Source organism: Crinia signifera, chromosome 4 (genome assembly GCF_055691185.1).
Source record: "Crinia signifera chromosome 4, ASM5569118v1, whole genome shotgun sequence".
Classification (NCBI taxonomy): Eukaryota; Metazoa; Chordata; class Amphibia; order Anura; family Myobatrachidae; genus Crinia; species Crinia signifera.
The window spans coordinates 210,694,487-210,721,210 of NC_139220.1; the positions used below are offsets into that span (position 1 = coordinate 210,694,487).

General features: G+C 43.9%; 1 protein-coding gene across 3 annotated transcripts in view; it reads right to left on the minus strand.

The window, feature by feature from the left end:
- Nucleotides 1-1,422: 1,422 nt before the first annotated feature.
- CPEB1 (cytoplasmic polyadenylation element binding protein 1) overlaps nt 1,423-26,724 on the minus strand; it is a 47,159-nt gene continuing 21,857 nt past the window's right edge. For 2 of the 3 annotated variants that reach the window (XM_083183705.1, XM_083183703.1), the window contains exons 3-12: nt 22,809-23,012; nt 16,500-16,717; nt 15,516-15,768; nt 15,113-15,226; nt 14,807-14,911; nt 14,018-14,154; nt 4,780-4,978; nt 4,598-4,692; nt 3,998-4,078; nt 1,423-2,810 (exon numbers count right to left, since the gene is read on the minus strand). In XM_083183705.1, coding sequence (XP_083039831.1) covers nt 2,700-2,810; nt 3,998-4,078; nt 4,598-4,692; nt 4,780-4,978; nt 14,018-14,154; nt 14,807-14,911; nt 15,113-15,226; nt 15,516-15,768; nt 16,500-16,717; nt 22,809-23,012 — 1,517 coding nt within the window. In that variant the 3' untranslated portion in view covers nt 1,423-2,699. The remainder of the gene's footprint in view (nt 2,811-3,997; nt 4,079-4,597; nt 4,693-4,779; nt 4,979-14,017; nt 14,155-14,806; nt 14,912-15,112; nt 15,227-15,515; nt 15,769-16,499; nt 16,718-22,808; nt 23,013-26,724) is intronic. The other variant, XM_083183704.1, reaches the window with a different exon arrangement.

Sequence of the window (26,724 nt, forward strand, 5' to 3'; positions counted from 1 at the left end):
CTTTGTATGTTTACACATCATACATAGGCCACATCTATGAAAGCCAAGGCTGCGAGTATTACTACTTTTTACTGTGTCTAAAGTGCTTTTCACTAATTTATCTTTTATGGAGGGTGCCCTCCTATAAATAAAAACAGGTTTATTTGGAATTATTGGTCCTATTACAGGATCCTGTTTCAAAAGTGATCAGTGCTTTTTTGCACTATTTGCACTATTTTGGTCTTTTGAAGTCATTTACAGATCCAGTATATGAATTTCAAGTAACGCATATTGGAAGCCTTTTCATATTACGAAGAAGAAAGGAAGGTTTAATTTTCATCTCTGGTGGATGATAACATCTGGTGGCGCTAATTGAGAGCACAAACTTTTTGCATGTACATTTGAATCTGTTTGGAGTGTTTGGTGGAGGCTCCAGGTGTCTTCTCATAGCAGCCTAAAGAATTCTGATTGTTGCGCACAGGAAAAAACAGACGTTTGCTCCATATCTTAGCCTGGACAGAAACTACAATCAACATAAGTGAAACTCGTAACTGCTAAAACTTTGAATATTACTCTTTCTGCTTGCATATGCACTGTCTGTTTTGAAAATGCACAGCTGTACCTCTAATTACTTCACCTCTCCTGCTCTTCCATTGATAATAGGTGTCCAACATTTTATTCTTGGCCCTCTTCTTTATCTCCACATGTCCTCTGGGTGAGCTTATTTGCTCACTTAACTTCCACCTCTATGCTGATAATACTAAAATCTACCGATCCTTTCCTGATCTCTCTCCCTATATCCTCACTCATATCTCCAACTGTCTCTGCTGTCTACTCCTGGATGGCCCAGCGCTTTTTTAGACTTAAAATATTAAAGACTAAGCTGACCTCTTCCCACCCTCCTGCATAAAACCTGACAATCTCTCAACCTAACCTGTTTAAGCTCACTTCTTCGCCTTCTGTGTCACCCCAGTCTGTCTAACCCTCCCCTTTTAGAATGTAAGCTCTCACAAGCAGGGCCCTCTCTCCTTATGTGCCCTTCTTAGAATATATAAACCTCGCCACCCTGATAATTGCTTCAGTGTCCTGTCCCCTGGTGCAACTATCCATATTAACCATGTACTTGTCCTAAACTGTCTTGTACTGTAGAGAGAAACAATGTAGCTTTCTGGATTAACCTGGCGCTTGATCGCTGCCCTGGGTCACTATTAGATTGTATGTATCACCCAACATACACAAACAGATTGTACAAGAAAAAAATGGGGTACCAACTGTACATACTGTTGGTACCCCATTTTTGTCTTGTACTGTAATTGGTTATGTGTTTTTTATTACAACTATGCTCTGTAAAGCGCTGCGGAATGTGCGCGCTATATAAGAAACTGTTAATAAATAAAATAAATATCTTTCTGTTCCAAGAACAAAAAAAAAAACAACACACCATTACTGCTTCAACGTGTTTATTATGTGCCAAAAACAAACAAAAAATAATAATTATGACACCACATCTGTAGGTCAAGTGCATTTTCTGCTTGCATAACTACAATGAGGTAGAGACTTACACACAGCTTCACAGAAATACCCTTATAGGGCAGCTAGTGCAGATATAGCTCAGCATGTACTGAAGGAGGGAGAGTTACAGACAGTGGGATCTTTGGCACAGAGCTTCCAAATAGAGGGGGGTACAGAAATAAAAAACATGGACACATTTTAAAGGCTTGAAACTATTTGCATAAGTCAGCTGCTCCCTATAACAAAATAACCTAAGAGCATGGGCACATTCCCTCCAGGAGAAAGGTCTCATCTCTTACCTCTACCCCATTCTCAAAAGAAAATATATTACAGCCCTTCTGTCCAGTCAAACAAATAGTGTTTAAAAACTCTACCATCCCCTGAAGTGCAAATTAAAAAAAAGTGCAACAAACGTCCTTAAAACTATATACACACACACTGTAATTAGTTTCAGCCAAGGCCCCAAGTCTCCATTGTTGCAAATAGTTGTATAAATTTTGTTTAAGTTTATTTTCTTAAACTAGCAGCTCCCAGAAACAGAAGTGTTGCAATTATGTTAAAAGCTGCCAGGAAAGGAAAAAAATGGACTTAAAAACAGTCTTAAGAGTGTAAAAAGGAACTGGTAAAAATCCCACACAGGGTAAAAATATGAAATATGATTGGTTTAAATGAAGAGCAGATCCTGCTATTGTTGTACCAGTAAAAATGCCAACTGAACAACCAGTTTATGCAGTTCAGATTAAAGAAATTGGAAGGCACTATGGCAAGAGCAAAACCTGGGTAACAGGTAGATGTAGTGAAATATCACCCACAGTAATTGCAATGAATGTAAAAGCGCCTGTAATAAAAAAAAACCCAAGGCAGAGGCATTAATAGTTAACCAGACACTGTCCACACACCGCTTACATTCAGCAAGTGTTGGATATCAGTTTGGGAACTGCAAGACTTCTGGGGGGAAATATACCCCCTCACAATGATAAAAATAAACATACAAAAAACAAAAACACTAACCCTGGCCAGAATTCACTGTGCACAAGTGCAGAAAAAACTGTTACAAGGTACAGCAAGTGCCAAAACAAAAAGTGACTTCCACCATTCACCGACTTCCGCATTATTCCTGGAAAGATTCACGAGTGCTCTGCAGTCTGGCAGGATACCGCATCCTGTCGCACATTGTTTTTCGCAAAGTGGCTATAGACTTTCCATTTTTAGCTGGAATCACGGCTCTTCTGGTTACGCATCAGAGGGCGATGGTGACGTAGAATCTCCATTGAATGCTGCCAGTGCCAGCAAGAACGGCAGAAATATTTGAAGCAAACCTTGGGATTAACAAGATTTATGAGTTTAAGCATTACTGTTAATTCCAATTTAGTTACAAATTAGCTACACATTTCCTCAGCAGCATATACAAAGCCAGTAACATTGGTATATTAACCCCTTTAGTGGTGAGTTTCCCTGAGGCAGGACAAACCTACCAGGGCAGGTTTGTCCTGCCCCAGAAATAACCACAAAAGGGGCAGCCGCTGCCTTCCCCTGGAGCTGCTGCGGCTGGCATTTGCTGCGCGCGGGCGCTCTTTTTGGGCGCCTGTGCACATGAATACCCGTGAACTCCCAAGTGGCCCCAAATTTCACTGGTGGTGTGCCAGTGGTGCACACCTGCTCATCAGTGGAATGCCCACTCCTGCAGCACAACCCGAAAAACTTCCAGGCATTCCTATAAAGTGGTTAAGAGCCTCATCCTCCCCGAGCATATCAAATTCTCCCACTTATGTGTATAAAACATGATTGTGTTTCTCCAATTCTAGTCTTAAGGGATCCCAACAGTGCAAGATTTGCATTAATGTATAGACATGTGCACAAAATAGGAGGAGATCTGTAAAGACTGTTATGGGGTCTGCTCATAAAAAACGGACCAGCAGGTGCAGGTCTGAAAAAGTTAACCAGCAAAAAAGGGAGACATTAAAATTGGGAGCTTCATGTTTTTAGTAATCCAGTTATCTTGCAGCACATGGACCAGTAGTGTACCGCTTCACTGACAATGCTATGGCCAAGGTGCACTTCACGGTTTTTAATACAGTATGCAATGTGGAAGGAAATTACGAAAAACGTAAAAAAAATATAAGTGAAACGCTTATGTCGACCTAATGCATGTTGAGCAATAGTGGAATTGTGTGGACACCATTTGTCATACCACAGCATCCAATTCCCCCTTGGCCATCACAGGTCTTCATTGCATGTATGAAACGGACCAACCCACTTTGCAGGACTGTTAGGCCATTTAATATCTGCTGGAAATTAAGCAATGTAGTTGAACGAATCAGTCTAGAGAATTTAGCTGCCCCATTACATAGTTACCGTTTTACAGTACTTGGGGAGGAAAAGCACATAATTGGAGTTCAAAACGGTTTACTGGAGTTTAAAATGAGTGAGCTGTCGGGTGAAGGCAGCACATAAGAAAAAGGTTACTTATTACAATATAAACAGGCAGACTGATCTGAGTCATTACCTGGTCTCTGCAGAAAAATGGACCTGGCTGAGCATTGCAAACCTGGCATACAGAGTCTTCAAGATATGGGTCTATCTGAACCTGTAGTGATGGGAGAGAAACATTTTACCACATTAAACTAGCGCTACTTAACAGTACATATGCAATCAGTGGAATGTGCTGCAAGAGGTTCTAACATATGCAATTACTAACACAAGGGGCATCACTTCCAATAATCAGCAATGGTCCTTGACTTCTGGGTTTATGAATTGGGAACCCATTGGCACCGGAAACTGTCCACAGGGGATACTGGGAGGGGTATAGTTGAATCGCTCAACTAGGAATGCTGAATGTAGCCCATAGGCTCCTATAGAGTAACGCTAACTATTACATCAGTGTTAGAGGACTTGTCCAGGGCTTTGTACATTAGGAAATGCAGGACATTCTAAAATATCAATAAAAATTACTGAAAAAAAACACAGAATACAAGAGTCCTTATAAAAGTATCTAGCGCTTGTTTTAAGCGCAGAAAAAAAAAAAAACCTTAACAGCAAGTCACATCACTACCACTGTGCACCTTAACCCCCTATTCATTTCAGCAGAGCAAATTACACCCCTTACCTTCTTGGTAAATTTAGCAGTTTTTATTTCGACAAAAGCAGCACTCACAGCCTTTAGGTAGCTGCGCTGGTTGTTGAAAGTCACACGCCCAGAACCTATAAGAAACAAAGCAAATGGTTTTCTCTACAGCACTTATTAGATTAGGGGGGCCGGGCAGCGGACGATGTTGGAAAACTACTCACCAATTGGGTACTTGTGCTTATCTGTATCAATGCCAGCATAGACCACGCCACCAAACAGATCATTCATTATAGAGGCAAGGGCTTCAGCATTAAGCATGCCATGCAAAGCACCAACAAATACAGTCTTACTGGGATCTAGACGCTGAGAAGGACTACGCACAAAGTTACTGTCAGCCAGCACCCAAGGAATGACCTGCACCTACAAAAGATGTTACAAACTAAAAAAAGTTGTACCATTATAGGACAGGTCATGCTAAGACCAGCTGAATGCCATCATGACAGGACATTTCATCAAGACGTTCCATTGGTCTAGGACCTACAGACAGACTCCACATGTCTTAAGAAATCAGGAGCTTCAGGTTAAATGCATTTAGTGCCTCAAAGCATGATCCAACTACAGGATAATTAGACATGAAGGAAATAGCTTTACAAGGCAGTGATAGGTCTTCAGTGTGGCAGACTAGTACCCCTCACAGATTAGGTAGATACTATTTCCCAGAGTAACAAAGTCTCCCAAATCAAACAAAACCCCGGTTCTAGCCCTTCCAATAAGATTGGAAGTAGAATTTACTATGTTTAATATGCAGAATCCAAGACCGATATTTCTTGCACAACCTGGAATGTTATCAGTAAGGACACTCTGATTTAAAAGTCATTGGATTTAGCTCTTTTTAAGGCTTAATACATCTTCCCCATTGTTTAAAAAAATAAAATAAGGGGGGGGGGGGGGGGGGTCGAAGAAACCCTAAACGGGGTTTCAAGCATAACAAGGCGGCACACTCCTCGCCTCAATTTGTTCTGGGTGGAGTATAAGGAGGGAGCTCAGTCCTTCCAGATCAGCTACACGGAACAGTGTAAATAAATACTGTCAGGTAAACATTTACAGTTTCTTATATAGCGCAGCAGATTCCGTTGCGCTTTACAATAGTAGACAGTGATAAAACAAACTGGGTAACAGACAGACTTGGAGGTAGGAGAGCCCTGCTGCAAGCTTACAATCTATAGGGACATAGGAGGGAAACGCAAGGACAGGCATCAGTAATAGCATAGCAGTCCCACCAAGTTACAAGTCCAGAACTGCCAGCGATGATTTTATTTGTTGGCAACGTGGCTGTTTACTGCTGCTTAGTTACTGCATTAGTCCCCATGAAAGCGCTGGGAGCCCCGCTAATAAGGGACTGGGGTGGGACCTAATTCCCTCAGCTGCTCCCTTGTTGCAGGATTACAGTGGGTCAGACTTTTAGAAATTAAAAAGATCTTACCTCTGGAGCTCCAGAGAATGTGACTAGCTCTACCAAGAACATTTCTAATGTGGGGTACACACCAGGACGACCACCGTCGTTCACGACCGATAGACGACCATGGAACGATTTCCCTTGGACTTCCCGGGAGCTCCCAGGCAGTCCCCAGCAAACGATTAGCAAAAATTGTGTTTTTTTGCGGAACGATCTAGATCCGATCCCGATGCGCCCGCGATGGTCGTTAAGACGGTCGGATCGCTGGTTTTTGTTTTTTTTGCAAGAACACATGCGACCGTCGTCAGATGGGCCTTTGAAATTTGAATGAAGGGGCTGGACTAGCAGAGGGGGAGGACTAGCAGAGGGGGATAGGAATAGCAGCAGCCATTTTAAACCAGTGTATTTCTGCTTTGTTACTAGTGAGGCTTGGTTTATACCTGCTGAACGCTGGACATAGCTATTTACACATTACTTTGTTTTGCCTGCCATTACAAAGTGTCTTTTAACCCTGCACTATGGAGAATGCAGTGATGGGTAGTCACCAGCAACAGTACCTGCTCTATTATGCAGTTTTGAAGCTCAGGCGTCAGAGAGCCCAGCGCAGGAGAGAAAGATCATGCTGGACAAAGCAGTGGCTACTTCAGCGTCAGACTCGTTCGCACATGCCACTGCTCAGGGACATCAGGGAGAATAACCCAGACGATTTCCGTAACTTCTTGAGGATGGATGATGCCACATTCCAGGAATTGCTGCGTCTGGTGACTCCCCACATCGAGAAGCAGGATACCAAGTATCGCATGGCTATCCCTGCTGAGGAACGGCTGGTGGTCACCCTGAGGTTTCTGGCGACAGGACGGTCTCTTGCTGACCTAAAGTTTGGATCCCTCATCTCCCCGCAAGCTTTGGGCCTCATCATCCCGGAGACCTGCAAAGCCATTGTGAAGGTGCTGCAGTACCAGTATTGCAAGGTAAGGATGAAATATACACTGTACACTTTATTGTGCAAACAAAATATTTTTATTTATAATTTAGGCCTAGGACAGAAACAGGTTTTTTAGGCCTTTCATGGTTAAAACATGTAAAATAGTAAATAGATTGTGTCAACAAAAATATATTATAATACCATATATAAAAGATATTGTACAAAAACACACACTATATATAAAGATTTAAGTATGTATGACCCAGTTTAAACTTTCCCAATAAGTACGGGCTACTGTGTGGCAGAGGATGTCTGCCGCAGATAAGTAAAGGCTGCGGCCCACATGGCGCATGGCGCAGATGCAATGGTCCCGGCCACATTGATGTGCGCCATACGCCATGTGAGCAGTGGCCATCACATACCTGCAGCTGAGACCATGTCTGCCGCACAGTACCCCATACTATTGGTAAAGACAAAAGGGCAATAAATGGAGTTTGCTATCCAGATTGAGGAGAATCCTGTTCTCCCTCTGGTAATGCAGGTACAGGTAGCAGCATATAAAAAAACAAAAAACACACTCTGGTAACTTCTGGAACAGGCACTTACAACAGTAGGGATAAGGTACTGTGTGGCAGAGGATGTCTGCTGCAGATATGTAAAGGCTGCGGCCCACATGGCGCATGGCGCAGATGCAATGGCCCCCGCCCCATTGATGTGCGCCATACACCATGTGAGCAGTGGCCATCACATACCTGCAGCTGAGACCATGTCTTCGGCACAGTACCCCATACTATTGGCAAAGAAAAAAGGGCAATAAATGGAGTTTGCTATCCAGATTGAGGAGAATCCTGTTCTCCCTCTGGTAATGCAGGTACAGGTAGCAGCATATATGTAGAAAACCAAGACAAAAGACACTCTGGTAACTTCTGGAACATGCCCTTACAACAGTAGGGATAAGGTACTGTGCGGCAGAGGATGTCTGCTGCAGATATGTAAAGGCTGCGGCCCACATGGCGCATGGCGCAGATGCAATGGCCCCCGCCCCATTGATGTGCGCCATACGCCATGTGAGCAGTGGCCATCACATACCTGCAGCCGAGACCATGTCTGCCGCACAGTACCCCATACTATTGGTAAAGACAAAAGGGCAATAAATGGAGTTTGCTATCCAGATTGAGGAGAATCCTGTTCTCCCTCTGGTAATGCAGGTACAGGTAGCAGCATATAAATAAACAAAAATACACACTGTGGCCCTTGTGTGGCAGAGGATGTCTGCTGCAGATATGTAAAGGCTGCGGCCCACATGGCGCATGGCGCAGATGCAATGGTCCCGGCCCCATTGATGTGCGCCATACGCCATGTGAGCAGTGGCCATCACATACCTGCAGCCGAGACCATGTCTGCCGCACAGTACCCCATACTATTGGTAAAGACAAAAGGGCAATAAATGGAGTTTGCTATCCAGATTGAGGAGAATCCTGTTCTCCCTCTGGTAATGCAGGTACAGGTAGCAGCATATAAATAAACAAAAATACACACTGTGGCCCTTGTGTGGCAGAGGATGTCTGCTGCAGATATGTAAAGGCTGCGGCCCACATGGCGCATGGCGCAGATGCAATGGTCCCGGCCCCATTGATGTGCGCCATACGCCATGTGAGCAGTGGCCATCACATACCTGCAGCTGAGACCATGTCGATGGTAAATGATAAAGTAGCCTATTTTTTAAGACAGATCCTCAAAAACAGGACACTCTGGATCTTCTATCAGTAAAGAACTGTAGAATTGACGGTACTGGGGGGGTTGAGAAGGCTGTGTAGGTGTTGACTGGGTATGTGTTGGAATTGTGCTCGACTGGCCTGCTACGGTGGCAGGCGGAGTAGGCACTGGTGATTCTAATGACAGTGGTGTGTCTGGTGCACTACCAATGCCAACTATTTTAGTGCCACTGTTGAGATACCCTAAACTGCCATTATACACCAACTCCATGCATAACTTTTCAAAAGTAAGTTGCTGGTCAGGAGCCATGTTGCGAACACACTCTGCCACATAAGTGAAGTAGTTGTCATGTTTGTCCGGGTTTCTTTGCAGGACTTGATGTGCCCGCATCATAAATTCTTCATGTGCCGCTGCTTCTCCTTTTTTTCCTTTGCCACGCATTTTTTTGGCACGGGGGAGTGGTGGAGTGGGTTCCAGGGTGGGTGGCGGAGTGCGTGCCGGAGTAGGAACTTCGTTAGATGTGCATGCATTATCAGATAGGACAGATAGGTCTGGGGTTGCAGGTGGGTAGTCACCAAGCTGTAAAAAAATTGAACATGTTTACTAATCAATTCTATTTACTTCTAATTTCAGTTCCCTACCAGCGTGAATGAATGGAAAGTCATCGCAGAGGAGTTTGAACAGCGATGGAACTTCCCAAATTGCGGTGGAGCCATTGATGGCAAACATGTCCGCATAGCCCAGCCTATCAATAGTGGTTCCTACTATTTTAATTACAAGGGCTATTTTAGCATTGTACTAATGGCTGTGGTGAATGCCAACTATGAGTTTATCTTCCTGGATGTAGGAAGGAATGGCCGTGCATCGGATGGTGGCACTTTCAAGGACACAAAGTTCTACGAAAGGCTCATAGCGAACACCCTTCACTTGCCGTCTGTCCAGGAAACTAAACAGGGGCTTAACTTTGTTTTTGTGGCTGACGAGGCTTTTGGCCTGCACGAGCATGTCATGAAGCCATATGCGCAAAGGGGCCTGAACCATGACAAAAGGATCTTTAACTACAGGCTATCCAGGGCACGGCGTGTTGTGGAAAATGCTTTTGGCATCCTGGCAAGCCGGTTTCGCATTTTTCACACTGCCATTAACCTGAGGGTGGACAAAATTGACTGGGTTGTCACGGCGTGCTGTGTCCTGCACAATTTGCTCCGCAGAAAAGCCACACAGCAAAGGGCTACAGGCACAGCACTCCAAGAAGACCAAGAACTGCCAGAGGAGGTAGTGCAGATATCCTCCTTGCAAACCCCAACACAACGCTACACAGGGAGTGCACGAGCCAAACAGGTGAGGGAAGAGTACATGGCCTACTTTAATGGGGAGGGCGCTGTGGATTGGCAGGAGGAATCAATTAGATAGCCAAAAAAATAGACTCACCGATGCAGACTGCGAATTCTCCTCCTCCTCCTGCGCCGCGACTTCTTGGTTTTCCTGTTCGACCATAAGGACTACTCCTGTCCTCATCGACTCCTGGCTGAGGGTGAATGTCAACCGGTCATAGTACCAGAGCGATGTTTGATACATCTCGTCGACTCCAGCACCAGACTTCTTTGCAGCCTCCATCTTCTTGTGTTCCTTTAAGAACACCGTGCGCATATTCTGGATGCGTTTCCTCACCCATTCAACATTGGCCTCTGGGTGAAATGGAAGACTGTAGCGTGCCAACTCCTCCAAGGCTTGGTTTCTTTTCATTTTGTTTGAATACTCCTTGGATTTGGTTCTCCACAGGCATTCGTGTGTACGATATTTTTCAATAAACCCTTCCAAAAACTCTTGTTCCTTTGCGTTGGACATTGGGACTGTAAAAAGATAAAACCATTTTAGTTGTTATAGTTATACCCATGTTTTGTTTCATATTTAAATTTTTATAGTTATAGTTACCAGTTTACCTAGTTCTTATGTTTTAAGTATTTAAAATGTTAATAAACTTTTATGAAAACCACTATACATTTTATTGTGCAGATTGCTATTCACACACACAGGTGAATGGGGCCTAGCAGAGAGGAGTGCTTGGAATACTGCAATGGTGGACAATGGTTTATGTATATATATCTATATATACACAAACACACACACACACAGGTGAATGGGGCCTAGCAGAGAGGAGTGCTTGGAATACTGCAATGGTGGACAATGGTTTATGTATATATATCTATATATACACAAACACACACACACAGGTGAATGGGGCCTAGCAGAGAGGAGTGCTTGGAATACTGCAATGGTGGACAATGGTTTATGTATATATATCTATATATACACAAACACACACACACAGGTGAATGGGGCCTAGCAGAGAGGAGTGCTTGGAATACTGCAATGGTGGACAATGGTTTATGTATATATATCTATATATACACAAACACACACACACACAGGTGAATGGGGCCTAGCAGAGAGGAGTGCTTGGAATACTGCAATGGTGGACAATGGTTTATGTATATATATCTATATATACACAAACACACACACACAGGTGAATGGGGCCTAGCAGAGAGGAGTGCTTGGAATACTGCAATGGTGGACAATGGTTTATGTATATATATCTATATATACACAAACACACACACACAGGTGAATGGGGCCTAGCAGAGAGGAGTGCTTGGAATACTGCAATGGTGGACAATGGTTTATGTATATATATCTATATATACACAAACACACACACACAGGTGAATGGGGCCTAGCAGAGAGGAGTGCTTTGAATACTGCAATGGTGGACATTGGTTATATGTATACACACAGACATGGGGCCCACCCAAAAAAAACAGTGACATGGTCGGGTGCACGGTTGCCAAACCAGTGCTTTATACACACTATATACATTGGTGGCAACAGTGGGCATGCATAGAAGAGCATTGGGAGTGCAAACATACCAGGTTGTTGTTCTGGGAGATGAGACAAGAAGGAGAGTCCAACTGCTGCGCCAGCGCTGTTTGCTATGTGGAAAAACATGGCGCCGGGGGAGTGTTTAGGAAATGCCACTCAAATAGGCTGGATCAAACGACGGACGCACCGACGGACGGACGACGGAGGCGGCAAAAAACACTCACGATCTGCATACGATTGACGGTCGGTCGGCCTGGGATTGACAGATCCTACCTGCAGCACGTAGGACCAAAGATGCGACCAAACGAGCGGCGTGAACGCGCATTTGATCGGAATCGGATCAAATAAATGTCAAAAACACACGATAGTACATACAATCTGCATACAACCGGTCGGAATTGGATCTAAATTGACAGAATCGTGCCCTAGTCGTCCTGGTGTGTACCCAGCATAAGACTGGTCTGGGGGTGGGGCATAGAGAGGGCAGAACCGGCCAAAAATTTTAAGGGCCTGGCTCCACTAATCACCCACCTATAGGTGAACAGTAATGAATCCCAGCATATCATTTGGATAAAAGAAACCGCAAGTTACAAATCCTACTCATGAACCTGATCATTTGTATCAGAATCAGTGAATTGGGGCTCTGCAGCATATTTGATTTTGCCTATGCACTCTTATGTATAGGTCCTTCAAGATCAAAGATTTAGATATCACAAGCAGCCTGGGACTTAATAGCGTTCAGGCATAAAATTGTTGAATTTTATTAGACTAGATCAAAGATTTAGATATCACAAGCAGCCTGGGACTTAATAGCGTTCAGGCATAAAATTGGGTACTTGTTTCCTAGAACGGCCACAACGATTTAGATCGTTGTGGTCGTAAGATAAAAAATCGGATCGATCGCATCGCATGCGATTTGGTCGCATGCGATGCGACCGATTTTTCACCCGATTTTTTTTTTTTTTTCACCTGATTTTTTTCAATTGCCCCCCCAAATGTTACTAAGTGGGCTAGACCCCACGATAGACGTCAACCCGAAGCGTGGCGAGCGCAGCGAGCCCGCGAGGGGCGGCGGTGCGCGTCCTCCGACCTTTTCCTTCCCCTACTATCCACTAGGGCGTGGAGTGAGAATAGAATAGTGTGGCGAGCGCAGCGAGCCACCGAGCCCGAAGCGTGGCGAGCGCAGCGAGCCCCGCGAGGGGACGCGTATAACTTCACAGGTATACGCGTCCCCTCGCGGGGCTCGCTGCGCTCGCCACGCTTCGGGCTCGGTGGCTCGCTGCGCTCGCCACACTATTCTATTCTCACTCCACGCCCTAGTGGATAGTAGGGGAATGAAAAGGTCGGAGGACGCGCACCGCCTCGCCACGCTTCGGGCTCGGTGGCTCGCTGCGCTCGCCACACTATTCTATTCTCACTCCACGCCCTAGTGGATAGTAGGGGAATGAAAAGGTCGGAGGACGCGCACCGCCGCCCCTCGCGGGCTCGCTGCGCTCGCCACGCTTCGGGTTGACGTCTATCGTGGGGTCATGGCGGGAACATAAAAAATGTGAAATGGGTCATATTGGCCCATTTCACCTTTTTTATCATTTTTCACTATGTGAGATGGACTTAATCAAGTCCATCTCATCTTGTGCCATTATAATGGCACAAGACCGACAAGATCCTCCCGATTTCAATGTTAAAAGATTTTTTAACATTGAAGTCTATGGAAAAATCGGGTCAATCGGTCGGTCGCATCGCGGCCGATTTTAATTGGTCGCGACCGACCGATTGACCCGATTTCTGTCAATCAAAGGGAAAAAAAATGTAAAAAATCGGCCACATCGTGAGGATCGTGTCCCTTAATTAAGAGCCACGATCACTCACGATTGTGGCCGTTCTAGGAAACAAGTACCTAAAATTGTTGAATTTTATTAGACTAGTAAAGCAAAGTGTTCACTTCATAAGTGCTCCTCTATATCAGTGGTTCTCTATATCAGTGGTTCTCAACCTCGGTCATCAAGGACCCCCAACAGTGCAAATTTTCCAGGTCTCCACACAGAATCACAAGTGAAGCAATTAGCTCCACCTGTGGTTTTTTTTTTAAACATGTGTCAGTGAGTAATTAGAGCACCTGTGCACCTGCCAGGTGACCGGGAAAACATGCACTGTTGTGGGTCCTTAAGGACTGAGGTTGAGAACCACTGCTCTATATCAATAGGCATTAAGTTTTGACATGCAACCAATATTGTTTAGAACTAGTTTGTCCTTCCCGATTCCCCTCTTTAGTCTTTACCAATGACTTTGTGATTGTACTGATCATTAATAGTACTGCCATTGTATTTACCTTGTCAATTGGTTTAATTGTTTCTTTCATAAAACCTTAATAAAAAATAAAATAAAAAAAAGGAACTACAGTTTGTTACATGACTGCTACCTATCTGCTGGTACTTTGTAGCACGGTTAGTACTTCTTTGCATTAACCCAAGAATTATACCTCCTTGCAGCGCATCCTGCGACTTGACATTTTGAAGTAGTGCTCACTCAGTCCATCCTGGCTCAACAAGTCTTGAGTGCAGGCCTGAAGAAGAGCGCGGACTGATTTCTCAGACTCAAACACCAAGTACACATAGCCTGGAGCAAGAAACAAGGGGAAGAACAAAAAATAAAAAATTCCAAAACTGAGTATCCGAAAGATATGGAGATATAAATACACACATCAAGTTAACTATCGTTCAGTGAGGTCACCTGCCCCCTGCTCAGAACATGCTGTCTAATCATTAATCTAGTATATATTGGATTTAGAAAGTATGTTATGCACACAGTGGTATGGAGAAATGACAGCTCAGTCTAAAAAAAAAAAAAAAAAAACAGAGAAACTTCTACTTTTAGTCAAAGTTCTCACTATCGTCAGATGATTGAGGACAGTTAATTCATGGGAGCAGGCATAGTTGACGATCGTGCTTACACTAGTTACAATTATAGTAAACCATTTGTCATTTAGTATGTGGTACATACAGAAATAAATCTGTAGATTTATGGCCAGCTTTACATTGTTAGATACTCAAAATCTACACTATTATCTGAAATCGGAAGACAAGCAAAAAAAAAAAAAAAAAAATTTGTGGCAGACTACATGGGTCAAGTGGTTCTACTCTAAAGTCATTTTGTTTCTCAGGATTAAAGTTTCCCATCACCACGTGATAAAGTCCCATGAAACATCTGGCCACCAGTGCACCACCAAGAAGTGCTGAAAAAAAAAGTTCTCCTACCATTCTGGTATTACCTTTAGGCATATTACCTTTAGGAGGGCAACGGGGATGCTTCCCATCCTTACCAGGCCATTCAACATTCAGACCACCGAACACACGGAATGTGTTAATCAATCCAGCTGTAAAACAGATGCTAAAGTTCGAAAGAGTGGACAGATACGCAGTGTAAACTGATTGAGGAACTGATTAAAGTCTGAACGACTAGAAGTTTGATAACACTAGAAACAATGAGTGCAGCTAAGGGAATAATGCTACTTCTACCATCTATGCTGGGGAAGGGGTGGTGAATTAATAACTACATAGCTTCTGCATGCACGTACTCTCCGTGATATCCCAGGGAACACCACCAAGAAACACCTTGCAGGAATAAACTGGATTCTTGTAGTTGCGAGGAGGAAGTTGACCGCTCCATGTACAAGTTGCTTCGTTCACAGCTAGAGGGAAGTGTAAAGACAGACAATGTGCAGCAAGTTACATTTGGAAAGTTAAATCACATGTAACAACTCCAAGACAGATTATTCTATTTTTAGAACAGTTTTTCAAATGTATAGCTATGAATAAAAGTAGTTTGAACAGGATCGCCATATGTTAAGACAGGAGTTCTAGCTTCAGATGGAAGCCAACCAAGTATATTACTCCATTAAGTAACTGCATGTTCATAATGATCCTTATTCAGAGACTTAAGACCAATAGCAGCACAGTTAGCAGAAACACAAGTATTACCTGCTGCCTGTCTGTGCAGTCGGGCCTCCCTTTCAATGCTAAATGGATCTTCGGCAGATTCCAAAAGATCCCATGAGGGCCAAACAGACGTTCCAGGCCATCTCTTAGTTAATCCCATAGGGGAACCAGTTGCTGCTGCAAGAGCTGCATGATCTGTGTCCAACCTTGAGCCAATACCATACTTTAAGGGGTCACGGGAACCTCCACTTCCCAAAGGGAGAAATGGTAGAGGGGGAGAAATGCGTAGACTGGACTACAAAGGGGCAGAAGAAAAAAATAATTAAATTTTACAGCAAAGTTAACAATTACAGTACCTAAAGCCAGTAGTTCCTATATAGTTGCTGCTATACTCTAAGGGCAGTATTCAATGAGGATAATTCGCCCTGTTTCACGGCGAATTTGTGCTATTTTCGGGTTAGAAAGCGAATCACCCTATTCAATGTGCACTTCTCGCTGTCTTTCTAAGTGATTTTCGCCGTCCCTCACCGTGTAGCAAATCGCCATCTTTTCATGGTGAAGTGAAAAGTGAACTTCTAAAATAAGTTTTTTTTTTACATTTGGTGTAAAAAAAAAAAAAAAAAAAATATATATATCAGGAATTTTATTCTGAGAAGGGGCATGCTATTTTTATTCATGTGCTTATAGCACATAAATATATATATTTACAAAAAAAATAATAATTCCCCCCCACATACGTTCTGGGACAGGCAGGGAGACTTCCATCTCCATGCCTGCCACCGTCCTCAGGCTCCCTGCGGTGGTTCACTAGGCCGTCAGGGGCAGTGAGCCCCTGCGAAGTTGAAAAGGGGGGACAGCGAGGCTCCGGAACACGGCGGGAAGTGGCGAGTGTGCAGTGAATCCTAAACAGGACGCACGCCGTCAATATTCTCATTGAATACGGTCCTAAGAATCTAGAAAGCTTAATGTTACAGGTATGTTTTGTACAACTCTTCCTTCCTAACTTTACATATAAGTTATTCTTACAATCAAGTCTGAAAGGTGGTCCGAGCCAGAGCTGAATCCACTTGTATCAGAATCCGAGGGACTGCTGGAACGAGAGTCTAAAATGGAGCGGCTGTCCAATCGTGAGCCACGCAGCATTGGAGAGTGGTATTTGTCTACAAAATCTGAGCCAATGGGATCCAGAGGCAAATAGCCCAGGGGTGGATGTTTTCCTAGAGGGTTGTTAAGCAGGTTGAAAACTAGAAAAAAAAAAAAAAAAAAGGAGGTTACTCGAATCTCTCTAAAGGTTGTGACTCAATGGGATATAAGTCCTATATGATAAAAGTCTAAACCTACTCACCTCTATTGTAGGTAGGGGGGCGTAAGTAAAGTGTTTGAGCACCAGCCGAGACAGTAATGTAATACCCCTTTTATACCAAAAATCCCACATCAAACTCTACATTTGGAACACGGATCCAAACCAGATTGGATCCAGGATTTTCAGTTTACACTGCGGTGCCTACCCGCAGTGTAGACCGATGCAGTGCTTGGAGATAACATCTCCAAGTGCCGGGACCGTGATCACCCCTGCTGGGACAGCACAACACCAAGGTAAGCTGCTGGGCTGCCCTCAGCCCCCATCCGTGGAGGTGAATGGATGCTGCACACAGGCATCCATTCAAAAACAAAAAATAGAAAAAAAAAAAGATTTTGCATGAAAAGATAAGTATATTATAAATTGAATCTATACACATTCGGGCACAAGACATCGCAGATTCTTAAATAGAATATTGGGGACAGATCCCTTTGGTGAATTGCATTAACACTTAAGGTGGCCATACATCTACAGATATATTATCAGATTAGACTGGTTGGAACAAAAACCTGGTATTATCTGAATGATAGTTTGGCAATTTTCCAGCAATTCAAAGCAAATGGTCAACTAATTTGCTCTCATCCATTACCAGGATTTTGTTCCAACCAGCTTAATCTGACAATGGATCTGTAGATGTATGACCAGTTTAACTTTTAATCACCAGTACCTAATCAACTATTTAAGAATCTGGCGTGTGTGTGCGTGTTAGTTTGAAAAGATAAGAGTCCCCCAGCAAAAAGTGTTTTCTCTTCTGCTCTAAACACAGCAGCTGTCCCTAACGTAATAGCTTGTCAAAACATCTGAAACTGCCAATGTTACTTTATATTGATAACTTCTGCTGTACACTATACAAACAAGCGCCATCCTTCACTCATGTAGCAACTAATAGTAGTCATGTAAAACAGATTTCTGTATTTTAACAAAAGACAAGCTGGACATGGCTCCGCTGAGTATGCAGCACCTCCGGTCAGTGCATGACTATGCTTAACCACTAAAACAAATGAAGTCTGAGGATAGCATAACATGGTCTGCTTTAGTGTCCACTTACTGGGCAACATTGAGAAACATATGCAACCAGGACTGCAGCCCTCACCCCCCTGCAGAATTTATTTTGAGAACTGGCACAGACAGTCCAGACCAAGGAAGGGGAGCATTCTGCTGAATCACTGTATTAATGCAGGGATCAGATCCAGAACACATCCTCCTGTATTAACAGTATCCCTGGTAAATAGCCAGAACATTTGCAAGCTTGGGTAAAGCAATTAAAAAGATAGCCACAAAAAAGAAAAAATATTTTCTTAAAGGCTACAGAACTAAAAGAAAAATATTTTCTTAAAGGCTACAGAACTAAAAGAAAAAAAAAAAAAAAGGAAAAAAAATATAACGGCCTGTCCTTCGCTGACATAATTATCGGATATGCTCTAACATATGCGAAAATTATGGCAAAGGACAGCTCTTGCGTTAAGAGCTGTCCTTTGCGGTGAGCCAGCAGGGGGTGGGGGTTTAACGCATTTTGAGAGAGATTGATTTACACGCAAGCTACTACACACTTTTCTCCCTTCTGACAGAAGCATTAAATATCCAATGATGAATATGTTAACTGTCCAGCAGAGGACAGAGGATCCCCCGAATGGCAAGGTTTGCCGCTAATTCAGCGAGCCTCACAGTTTTGACTGCTGCACACTCGCCATTTCCACATCGCTGGAAAAAAACAGCGAGGTGGAAACATCGAGTGCAGGGCGGTCAGTTGAGTACTTTCCCATGAGCTGTGACAGCTTTCTATCAGCACTACTCACCAAAGGCCAATGAATATACCCCATAGATGGGAAGAAGTGTAAATCAAGAATAAAACATCCTACTTGTGCTTAGATATATTATTCCATTTTACGCAGACAAGTTCTTGTGGGTTGGGATCATTTGGTCTACAGCATGATGGTCGACCGGTCATTAGTTCGACAAGGTCTAGGTTGACAGTCAAAAGGTCGACATGGTGTTTTACAGTTTACCTGAATGTCAACACATTCAACATGGACACAGTTTCAAGTGCACCGCATCCCCTCGCTGCGCTCACAATGAGTCGGGCACACTTATTCTCCCACCACGCCCTAGTGGATGGTAGGGCATGAAATACCTCCTGTTGGCTCAAGAGTGAAAAACCCCATGTCGATCGTTTGACTGTCGACGATCACGCTGGGGACCAAGTGACCGTATCACGTTCTTTTAAGGTATGCAAATGTTGAGTGGAAGCCCACTTTTGTTCTGGCACCATACCTACTATTGAAAATGTAGTTTCACAATATGGAATGAGGATATAATAGTGATAAAAAAATGCTGTTAATGGTAGTCTGAAACAAATGGGAGCCTCCACCACACACACTAGTTTTCATGCTCGGCTGTTTAAGTAGGGCACTGCTCCCTTCCCAATTTTTAAAGGCACCCTGCTCACTGTCTCAATGGCATTAAGTGAATAGATGCAGTGCAAATCATTTCTGAAAAAAAAGGAACAAACTATGTTTTCCAATAAGCAAAAAAGTATATTTTTTTTGCTTGCCTTTACACACAATTTTCTTGGATAGTTTTCTTTTCACCATTTTTTGTATATAAACTTAGCACTGGACTGTTCATTGGAATTTACAACAACTTCATTTAGTTTATGGCTATATGGCATTTGCCCAAACAGCACTATGGTCAAATGGGCAGGTTTGCCACCAACCAATTATGCCATACTATCTGTTATCGAATAGTTTTGGCCATTTGTTTGTTGAAGTTTATTTATCTTATGACTACATTTATCCATTGATCGGACAACCACTCAGTGGTATTACATGCAGTCAAGGGGAAACCTATTGCGGAGACCAGCAGCTGCCTTAAACTGTATATACATAATGCATGTTATAAACAATGACATTTGAGGAAACATTTTATATCCTATTCTCGGTGATCAGACTACAACTAGGTGGCGCAGTTTGAAACCAGAACCTCACCATTTACAAGGCAGGGTGCCCCCATATGTGCATGCCACAATGAGAAAGCTAGGGCACTGGGTTACACTGTCTGGTGATCAGACAATGGGTGTTAGGGGACAATTTGAATGAGTGGACACTCATTTAATCATGCGAGATTAGTCCCACATTAGCAGGTCAATATGTGTGAGAGCACTGGGGGCAGATGTACGAAGCCTGGTGAAGAGCTGAAGGACAATTAGCTGTGTTTGAAAAATGACAGTTGAAGGTGATGTACCAGCCAATCAACTCCTATCTCTTCAGACTTAATACATCTTCCCCATTATACCCCACTACCCATTGATGTAAACACTGGGACTATCTTAAGGGATTTTTGAAAACTAAATACACAATATTGTAAATTTCTCATAACTTTTTCAAAATTTTAAACTTTGCAGTAAGGCAAAGACAAAAAATGCCCTCTAGGGGGTGATTGTGGCGCTTTAACACAGACTGGCTCCTTTTGTGATGCATGGGGCTAGAGTTCCCTATGAGAGAGTTTTCCCTATTTGCCCAACAAGCAGTCCATAATGGTGGGGGAATTCGTGCTGCACACCCCATTGGCCATCCACAGTACCAAGCATCCATCAGTTATTCAACTGTTGCTCCGGTTAGACGCCCATTAACTGTGGGACATTTCTTGCAGCCTTCCGGAAGTGTGGAGAAAAGTATTAAGAGTCCATATTGGAGCAACAATTAAGTTGCTCTGATAGATAACAGTTATTATAGATGGCCCGAAATTGAGTACTGCATGTTGATAACTCTTGTCTAAAGCATTAGTGTTTTATTAGTCAGTAGATGTGACGGACACATTCCATTAACATGTGACTTTCAAACATACATCCCCAAATTGTTGAGAACAGAACCTAAACGCTCTTAAAAGTCCATACACACTGGGCTATTATTCCCAGAGTGTATGCACAGCAATGACCGCAATCATTGCTGGGGGGAAAGCCACTCAGTACATACACACTGAGCGGCTTTCCCCCTGCCTGGCTTTGCATAGCCATCCTCACAGCAACTCATCTGCTGGTAATTCCCAGCGATGATGCAGCAGCCCACTGCCCACACAGAGCCACCTTTAAGTCTTGGTATCACCATGTTAAAGTTATGTATGCATGTTTTCTGGGTTGCTCAAATTTTATACCAGGTTTGTACAGTTATTTCACACAGAATTGAATTACTGAAATTTGCACAACCCCCCCCCCCCCCCCCCCCATCCACTCTGATTAGGAATGGTGAAGTGTGCAAAGCAATACACCTGGGCTGAGAAGCTAGTTAACATGGTACACTAATTGGGATGGGGGTTTAAGTGCTTATGCGTAGACATACACCAAAATCATGAGAGCTCATGTGGCATTTCTGTGACCCCATTGACTCAGCTCAGGCATGCCACACACCTTTGTAGACAGTTGGAAACTGCCAACTCCGGTGCTCCTGTTTTTAAGCTGGGTACACACTATTCAATGTGCATAAACTATCATACCAGTAACCAAGTCACTGTGCAAATCATTCTGTGTGTATTTACTATGGGGTGGGGATGCACTAACATAGCTTTCCCACTTTGTGCATATGCAATTATCGATGTGGTTGCCGGATAAGATGTGATTATCAAAAAGGGCAGCTCGTGTTGTGCTGCACATTGCTAAGCAGCCGTCGACGCAACAGCAAGTACCTGGTGTCTCTCCATGGCACTGGCTTTCCCTTCGGGTGATACCAATGCGCGGGACTGTGCATCCGCATCACTGCAGGGAATACACACGGGCCATTCTGTGCTCCGTTTCTAAGTGATCTAGTCAGATCGCTAAGAAAAGGGCCTGAAATTGCCCCATGTGTATGCCCCTTAAGAGTGGTCTAACATCTCTCCAAAACAGACTAGCATGATTCAGCGTCATGAGGAGATCACACAAGCACAGTCACATGTTTAACCAGCAATTGATACGGAGCACTTGGCCCAAGCAGGGAAGATAGGTGCAGTAGCCCAGAGTGAGACTGCAAATGTGTTTTAAATATGGTTTACTCTATTCAAACATCTTATTGCTTAACTTAATTGTAACATTTAAGTTGCAAGGCATGACCGTCGCTTAAAAAAAAAAAAAATTGGCAAAAATAAATCCCTGTCCAGATAGAATGGGCTCTATTTTGCTAGTGGTCTCCCCTTCTGTTAGATCTTTATAAGCCACCTTCAAGTTGCTCCCCATAGATCTTTAAGAACCTGTGCTATAGTGCAACAAAATACCAAGTTCTGCCCTCAAATTTTTCAGGTCACCTGTGGATTTTTAGTGACAGTTGGTGAGATGTTGTTTATCCTGCTGGGTGATGGGAAAACATGAGCTGTGCAGGGTGCTGATAGACTTTGAGAACCACTACACGGGTGATGGCTAACCTTGACACTCCAGATGTTGTTGAACTACACATCCCCAGCATGCCAGGCTAAAAACGGATGCAGGGCATGCTGGAATGTATAGTTCAACAGCTGGAGTGTCAGTTAGCCATCACTGCACTACACTGCAGCATTTGTTACAAGATTAAACAGATGCTGAAGAGTTTTCCTCTGTGAGGGGGGTACCCAAACAAGTCAAGTTCTAAGCTATACAGTAGGGACATTAACTGGGACTGATCATACAGTACACATTCTCAAAGTAAAGAAGCAGTAAAACTAGCTGTAGTATTTTACTAAAGTATTAATAAAAAAATAAAAAAAAACACTGAACTAAAGGGAGTGACTAGGGAGTTCTAGGCTTTCACAGCAATTTAAGCATTGGCACTTGTTCCTATAAGTTGCAAGTATGTGGTACCAAAATGCATGGCAATTCAGTGATTTACACATTTAAACAAAGGCACAGCAAGTTACTTCACATGTACACAGTTAAAATATTTGTGAGGGTGATAACAGTAATGCCATTTTAATGGCAAGGGGGCTGCATTTTAATTATTTCTAACATTAGAAGGGTAAAACCCCAACTGCCTTACCTGACTGGGCAGCTGATGGCGTGCTGGACTGCCCAGAAATCTCAGAGTCCTGAGTGCTCCACGGTCTGTCCCAGCCAGCGAGGCTAAGAGACTGCAAACCAAGGCACAAGTCATTTGTGTCAGGAAGGCCACGGGGCGATTGATCATGTGACGTAGGGAAGAGCATCCTGCTTGCTGTCGCTCCTTCTGTATCGGAAAATTCTCCTTAAAATGTAAAAACAAAGGCTTTCACATACTGCATGCATCTGTTAGACATTAAGCAATTTCCACCTGCAGCAGATAGTACCCATTGCTATGTAACTAAAGCAGCACCGCATTACCCACACCCCAATCTGCTTGCTACGTAATTTCAGCAGGCATAGCTTGTTTTTTTAATCATATGAAGCATCAGGGAGAAAATAAGATTCAATAGGATTGATATAGAATCTGCAGCCGTCAAGATGAAATGGAGAGGCTCCTGCGCACAGATTCAGACACTTTGCCTTCAGTGGTTCTTTCTGCCTTCATCCCTCTCCCAGCCCTTCCAGCACCCCTCCCACACATTATCCTGGAGAGACGCCAAGCCTGAATCAGCAGCAACATAGGGCTTCACCATTGTGCTAGCATAATCTGTTTGCTTGGAATATAGACAAGAGCCTGGTCTTTGAGCTACTGTAATGACCTTTAGAGAATTAGTGAGTTATAATGAATGTATTTTAGGCCATATCAAAAACCTTTGTAGTTCTGAAGATTAGGGAACCAAAACTAATTTTTTACATTAAACTTCTGGCCACAAATTGTGTATAATTATCTCCCCTCATGTGCTAACTGAGCTGCCAGGGATAGTGTGCCACAATAAGTTCTGCAATAAGGCAGTGCCATCTTAACACATGGGCTTACTGGGGAGCTGCTCTAGGGCCCCAGAATTCTAGGGGCCTTAAAGCAGTGGTTTGCTGGAGACTCAAGTTTGAGGCTGATAGAGATTGCTGCTTGGCTGCTAACTGCTTGCAGCCAAACCGTAAGGTGCCCATACAATAGGTGATTTTAGGCAGATTTCGGCACTTGGGCCGATAAATCGGGTGAAATAGTCTCAAAATCACATGTGACATTTGATCCAATGCACATCAGACATGTATGACTATTTTAAAATAGTGTGTCAAATGACTGTGTGGCTTCTTTCCAGCCAGTGAGGCCAAGAGACTGCAAACCAAGGCACAAGTTGTTTGTCAGGAAGGCCACGGGGGTTAGTGGGAGTTTGGGGGAGGTGGTGGAGTCATGAGAGAACGGTGAGAGGTAGGACAACCGCAAGCAGAGGGTAGTATATAGACCAGGGATGGGAAACCTTTGGCCCTCCAGCTGTTGCTGAACTACACATCCCAGGCATGCACAACTATAGCTTTGCTATGCTAAAACTGTAGCAAAGTTTTCTGGGATGTGTAGTTCAACAGCTGGAGGGGCGAAGGTTCCCCATCCCTGATATAGACCAATAGTGTTCATGCTATGTGGTTTCATTGAAATCCTGTAAAAAGGATTTTGTACTTACCATTTTATTATTTAAATATTTATTTACAGTTTTATATTTATTTATTTATTAACAGTTTCTTATATAGCGCAGCATATTCCGTTGCGCTTTACAATAGCAGACAGTGAAACAACAAAACAGGGTATTTACAGACAGTCAAAATGTAGGAGGGCCCTGCTCGCAAGCTTACAATATAAATCCCATATCCAATAAATACCATAAATCCAAAGGTGTCCCTGGATCTTAACAGTGGGGAATAGAAGGGCGACTACAGGGAGCTTGGGTACTTTAAATGTAAATCAGTGTGGCCAACTCCTCCCCTTCTACTCCCCCCTCCCCCCTAACAGTGGAACCACCTTCCAGGTGAGATTTCAAATCCACCCTCTCCAAGGGTTCAAATACCGCAGACTTTAGGAAAGGACCAGATCACAAGGTGCCTAAGGCGGATGGACGGGATGTTGCAAAAATTGAAGTATCTGAGATTGTTCTAGTTGGGATTTTTCTAAGTTTAGGATCCAGCCGTGATCCTTGAGGATTTTCTGAGTCCGAGAGAGGTAGTCTATGAGAGACTCCTGTGAAGATTCCTTCAACAGGAGGTAGTCTAGGCAAGTTATTACCATTATGCCCTTTGATCAAAGAATCTCCATCACTTTGGTGAAAACGCAGGGGGCTGATGAGAGGCCGAACGGTAAGGCCTGAAACTGCCAATGTTGGTCGAGGATTGCAAACAGTTGGTATGCCTGATGGGAAACCCATATGGGGATGTGTAAATAGGCGTCCCTGATATCTTGAGAGGCCATGAACTCCCCTGTTCCAATCCCGCTATCAGACTGAAGCTGTTCCATTTTGAATTTTACTTGTCTGATACAGGTTTAGAGGTTTTAAAATTGAATAGGACGAGCCGTCCGGCTTCGGAACCAGAAAAAGACTGGAGTAAAACCCTTGGGTTTTCTCATCCTCTGGAACTGGTATCACTACTCCTAATGTTTGCACTCTGGTAATGGCTGCCTTTAGGAGACTACCTTTTTCTGGCAAAACTGGGAAACCTGTTTTGAAAAAACTTGCGGGGGGTTTGTGTTGAAAAATCATCCTGTAACCCGAAGTTATGAGGTCCAGGACCCAGGCATTCTGACAGGATTGCCTCCACACAGCACTGTAAAGTTGTAAACCTGCCCCCACCCTGGGATCCCTCACTTGGAAAGGGGGATTGTCATGCCAAGGGCTTAGAGGAGGATGTGGTATCCTGTTATGTAGAGATAACGCCTCTGCCACGGCCTCCTCTGAGAAGAGTAGCCTCCCCTGGAGCGGCAACAAAATCTATTTTGTGGATGAAAGTAAGGTCCTTGTACTGTCCTTTGAAACAGAGGGGCTGCAGTGGGAAGGAAAGGAGACTTACCTCCTGTAGCCTGGGAGATCCACTTACACAGCTCTGCCATGAACAAAAATTCTCCCAAAAAAGGTAGAGCTTCAACTGCCTGTTTGGATTCTACATCGGCCTGCCATTGACAAAGCCACAATGCAGTGGCTCCCACACAAGATAAATGCACTCCACTAATATGCAATTAGTGATAGAAAAAAGGTGAGAAACACTGACAGGAAGAGACAGTAGTTAGAGGGCAGGCCTGGCCTAGAAGCACTGCAGTATAAGGAGCGCTGGAGCCTGTAATTTGCAGACAGCCCAACTGTCTCACCCACCCTAAATCCCCACTGTGTTTACTCACAGACCGGGTAAAGAGTCTTGTAGCAGGACAGTCACCGTGTAAACGAGCTTAAACAGCAAGCAGTTTCCTCAGGCAGCGTGCAAAAGCACCAAAATGTATCTAAAATGGCGCCAGCACCCCCTCTGAAGTATTCTCAGACCCGGAGTAGAGAGTCCCATCAATCATACGCTCCTCCCCCCCGGCTAACTCAGTTGAAGGCACCAGTTTTAGTGATAAAAAAAAAACCTGCTACCACCACCATTTGTGTTTCCTGACGGATGGCTGTGCGGCTGGGGGAGGGTTGCAATGCCGCTGCTATGCAGTGACATTGATTTCTCAGAGACCGGCACGTAATGCACGTAGCTTTGGTCTGGTTCCTCCAGCAGTGGCTGCATAGCAGGCAGGTAGTGCAGCTTCTACCTGCCTGATTTTTAACTTGCCTGGAGATCTCACGCATGCCCTGAGAGCTGGCCAGGGGAGAGGGAGCAGGATTGCTACAAGGTGCATGCACAGGGCAGCCGATAAGGAGAGCCGTGAAGACAGAACATAACGCCTCTCCTCCTGGGCAAGGGGGGGGGGGCTTAATACATAAGGCTGTAATGGGTGCCCGCTTCTCATTGCAGGAGAAGCGGGACCCTTTGTTTCTAAAATGTTATTGGCACAATACATCTACCCCATTGTTCTGTGTGCACACTTAACCAGCAGCACTGCCAAT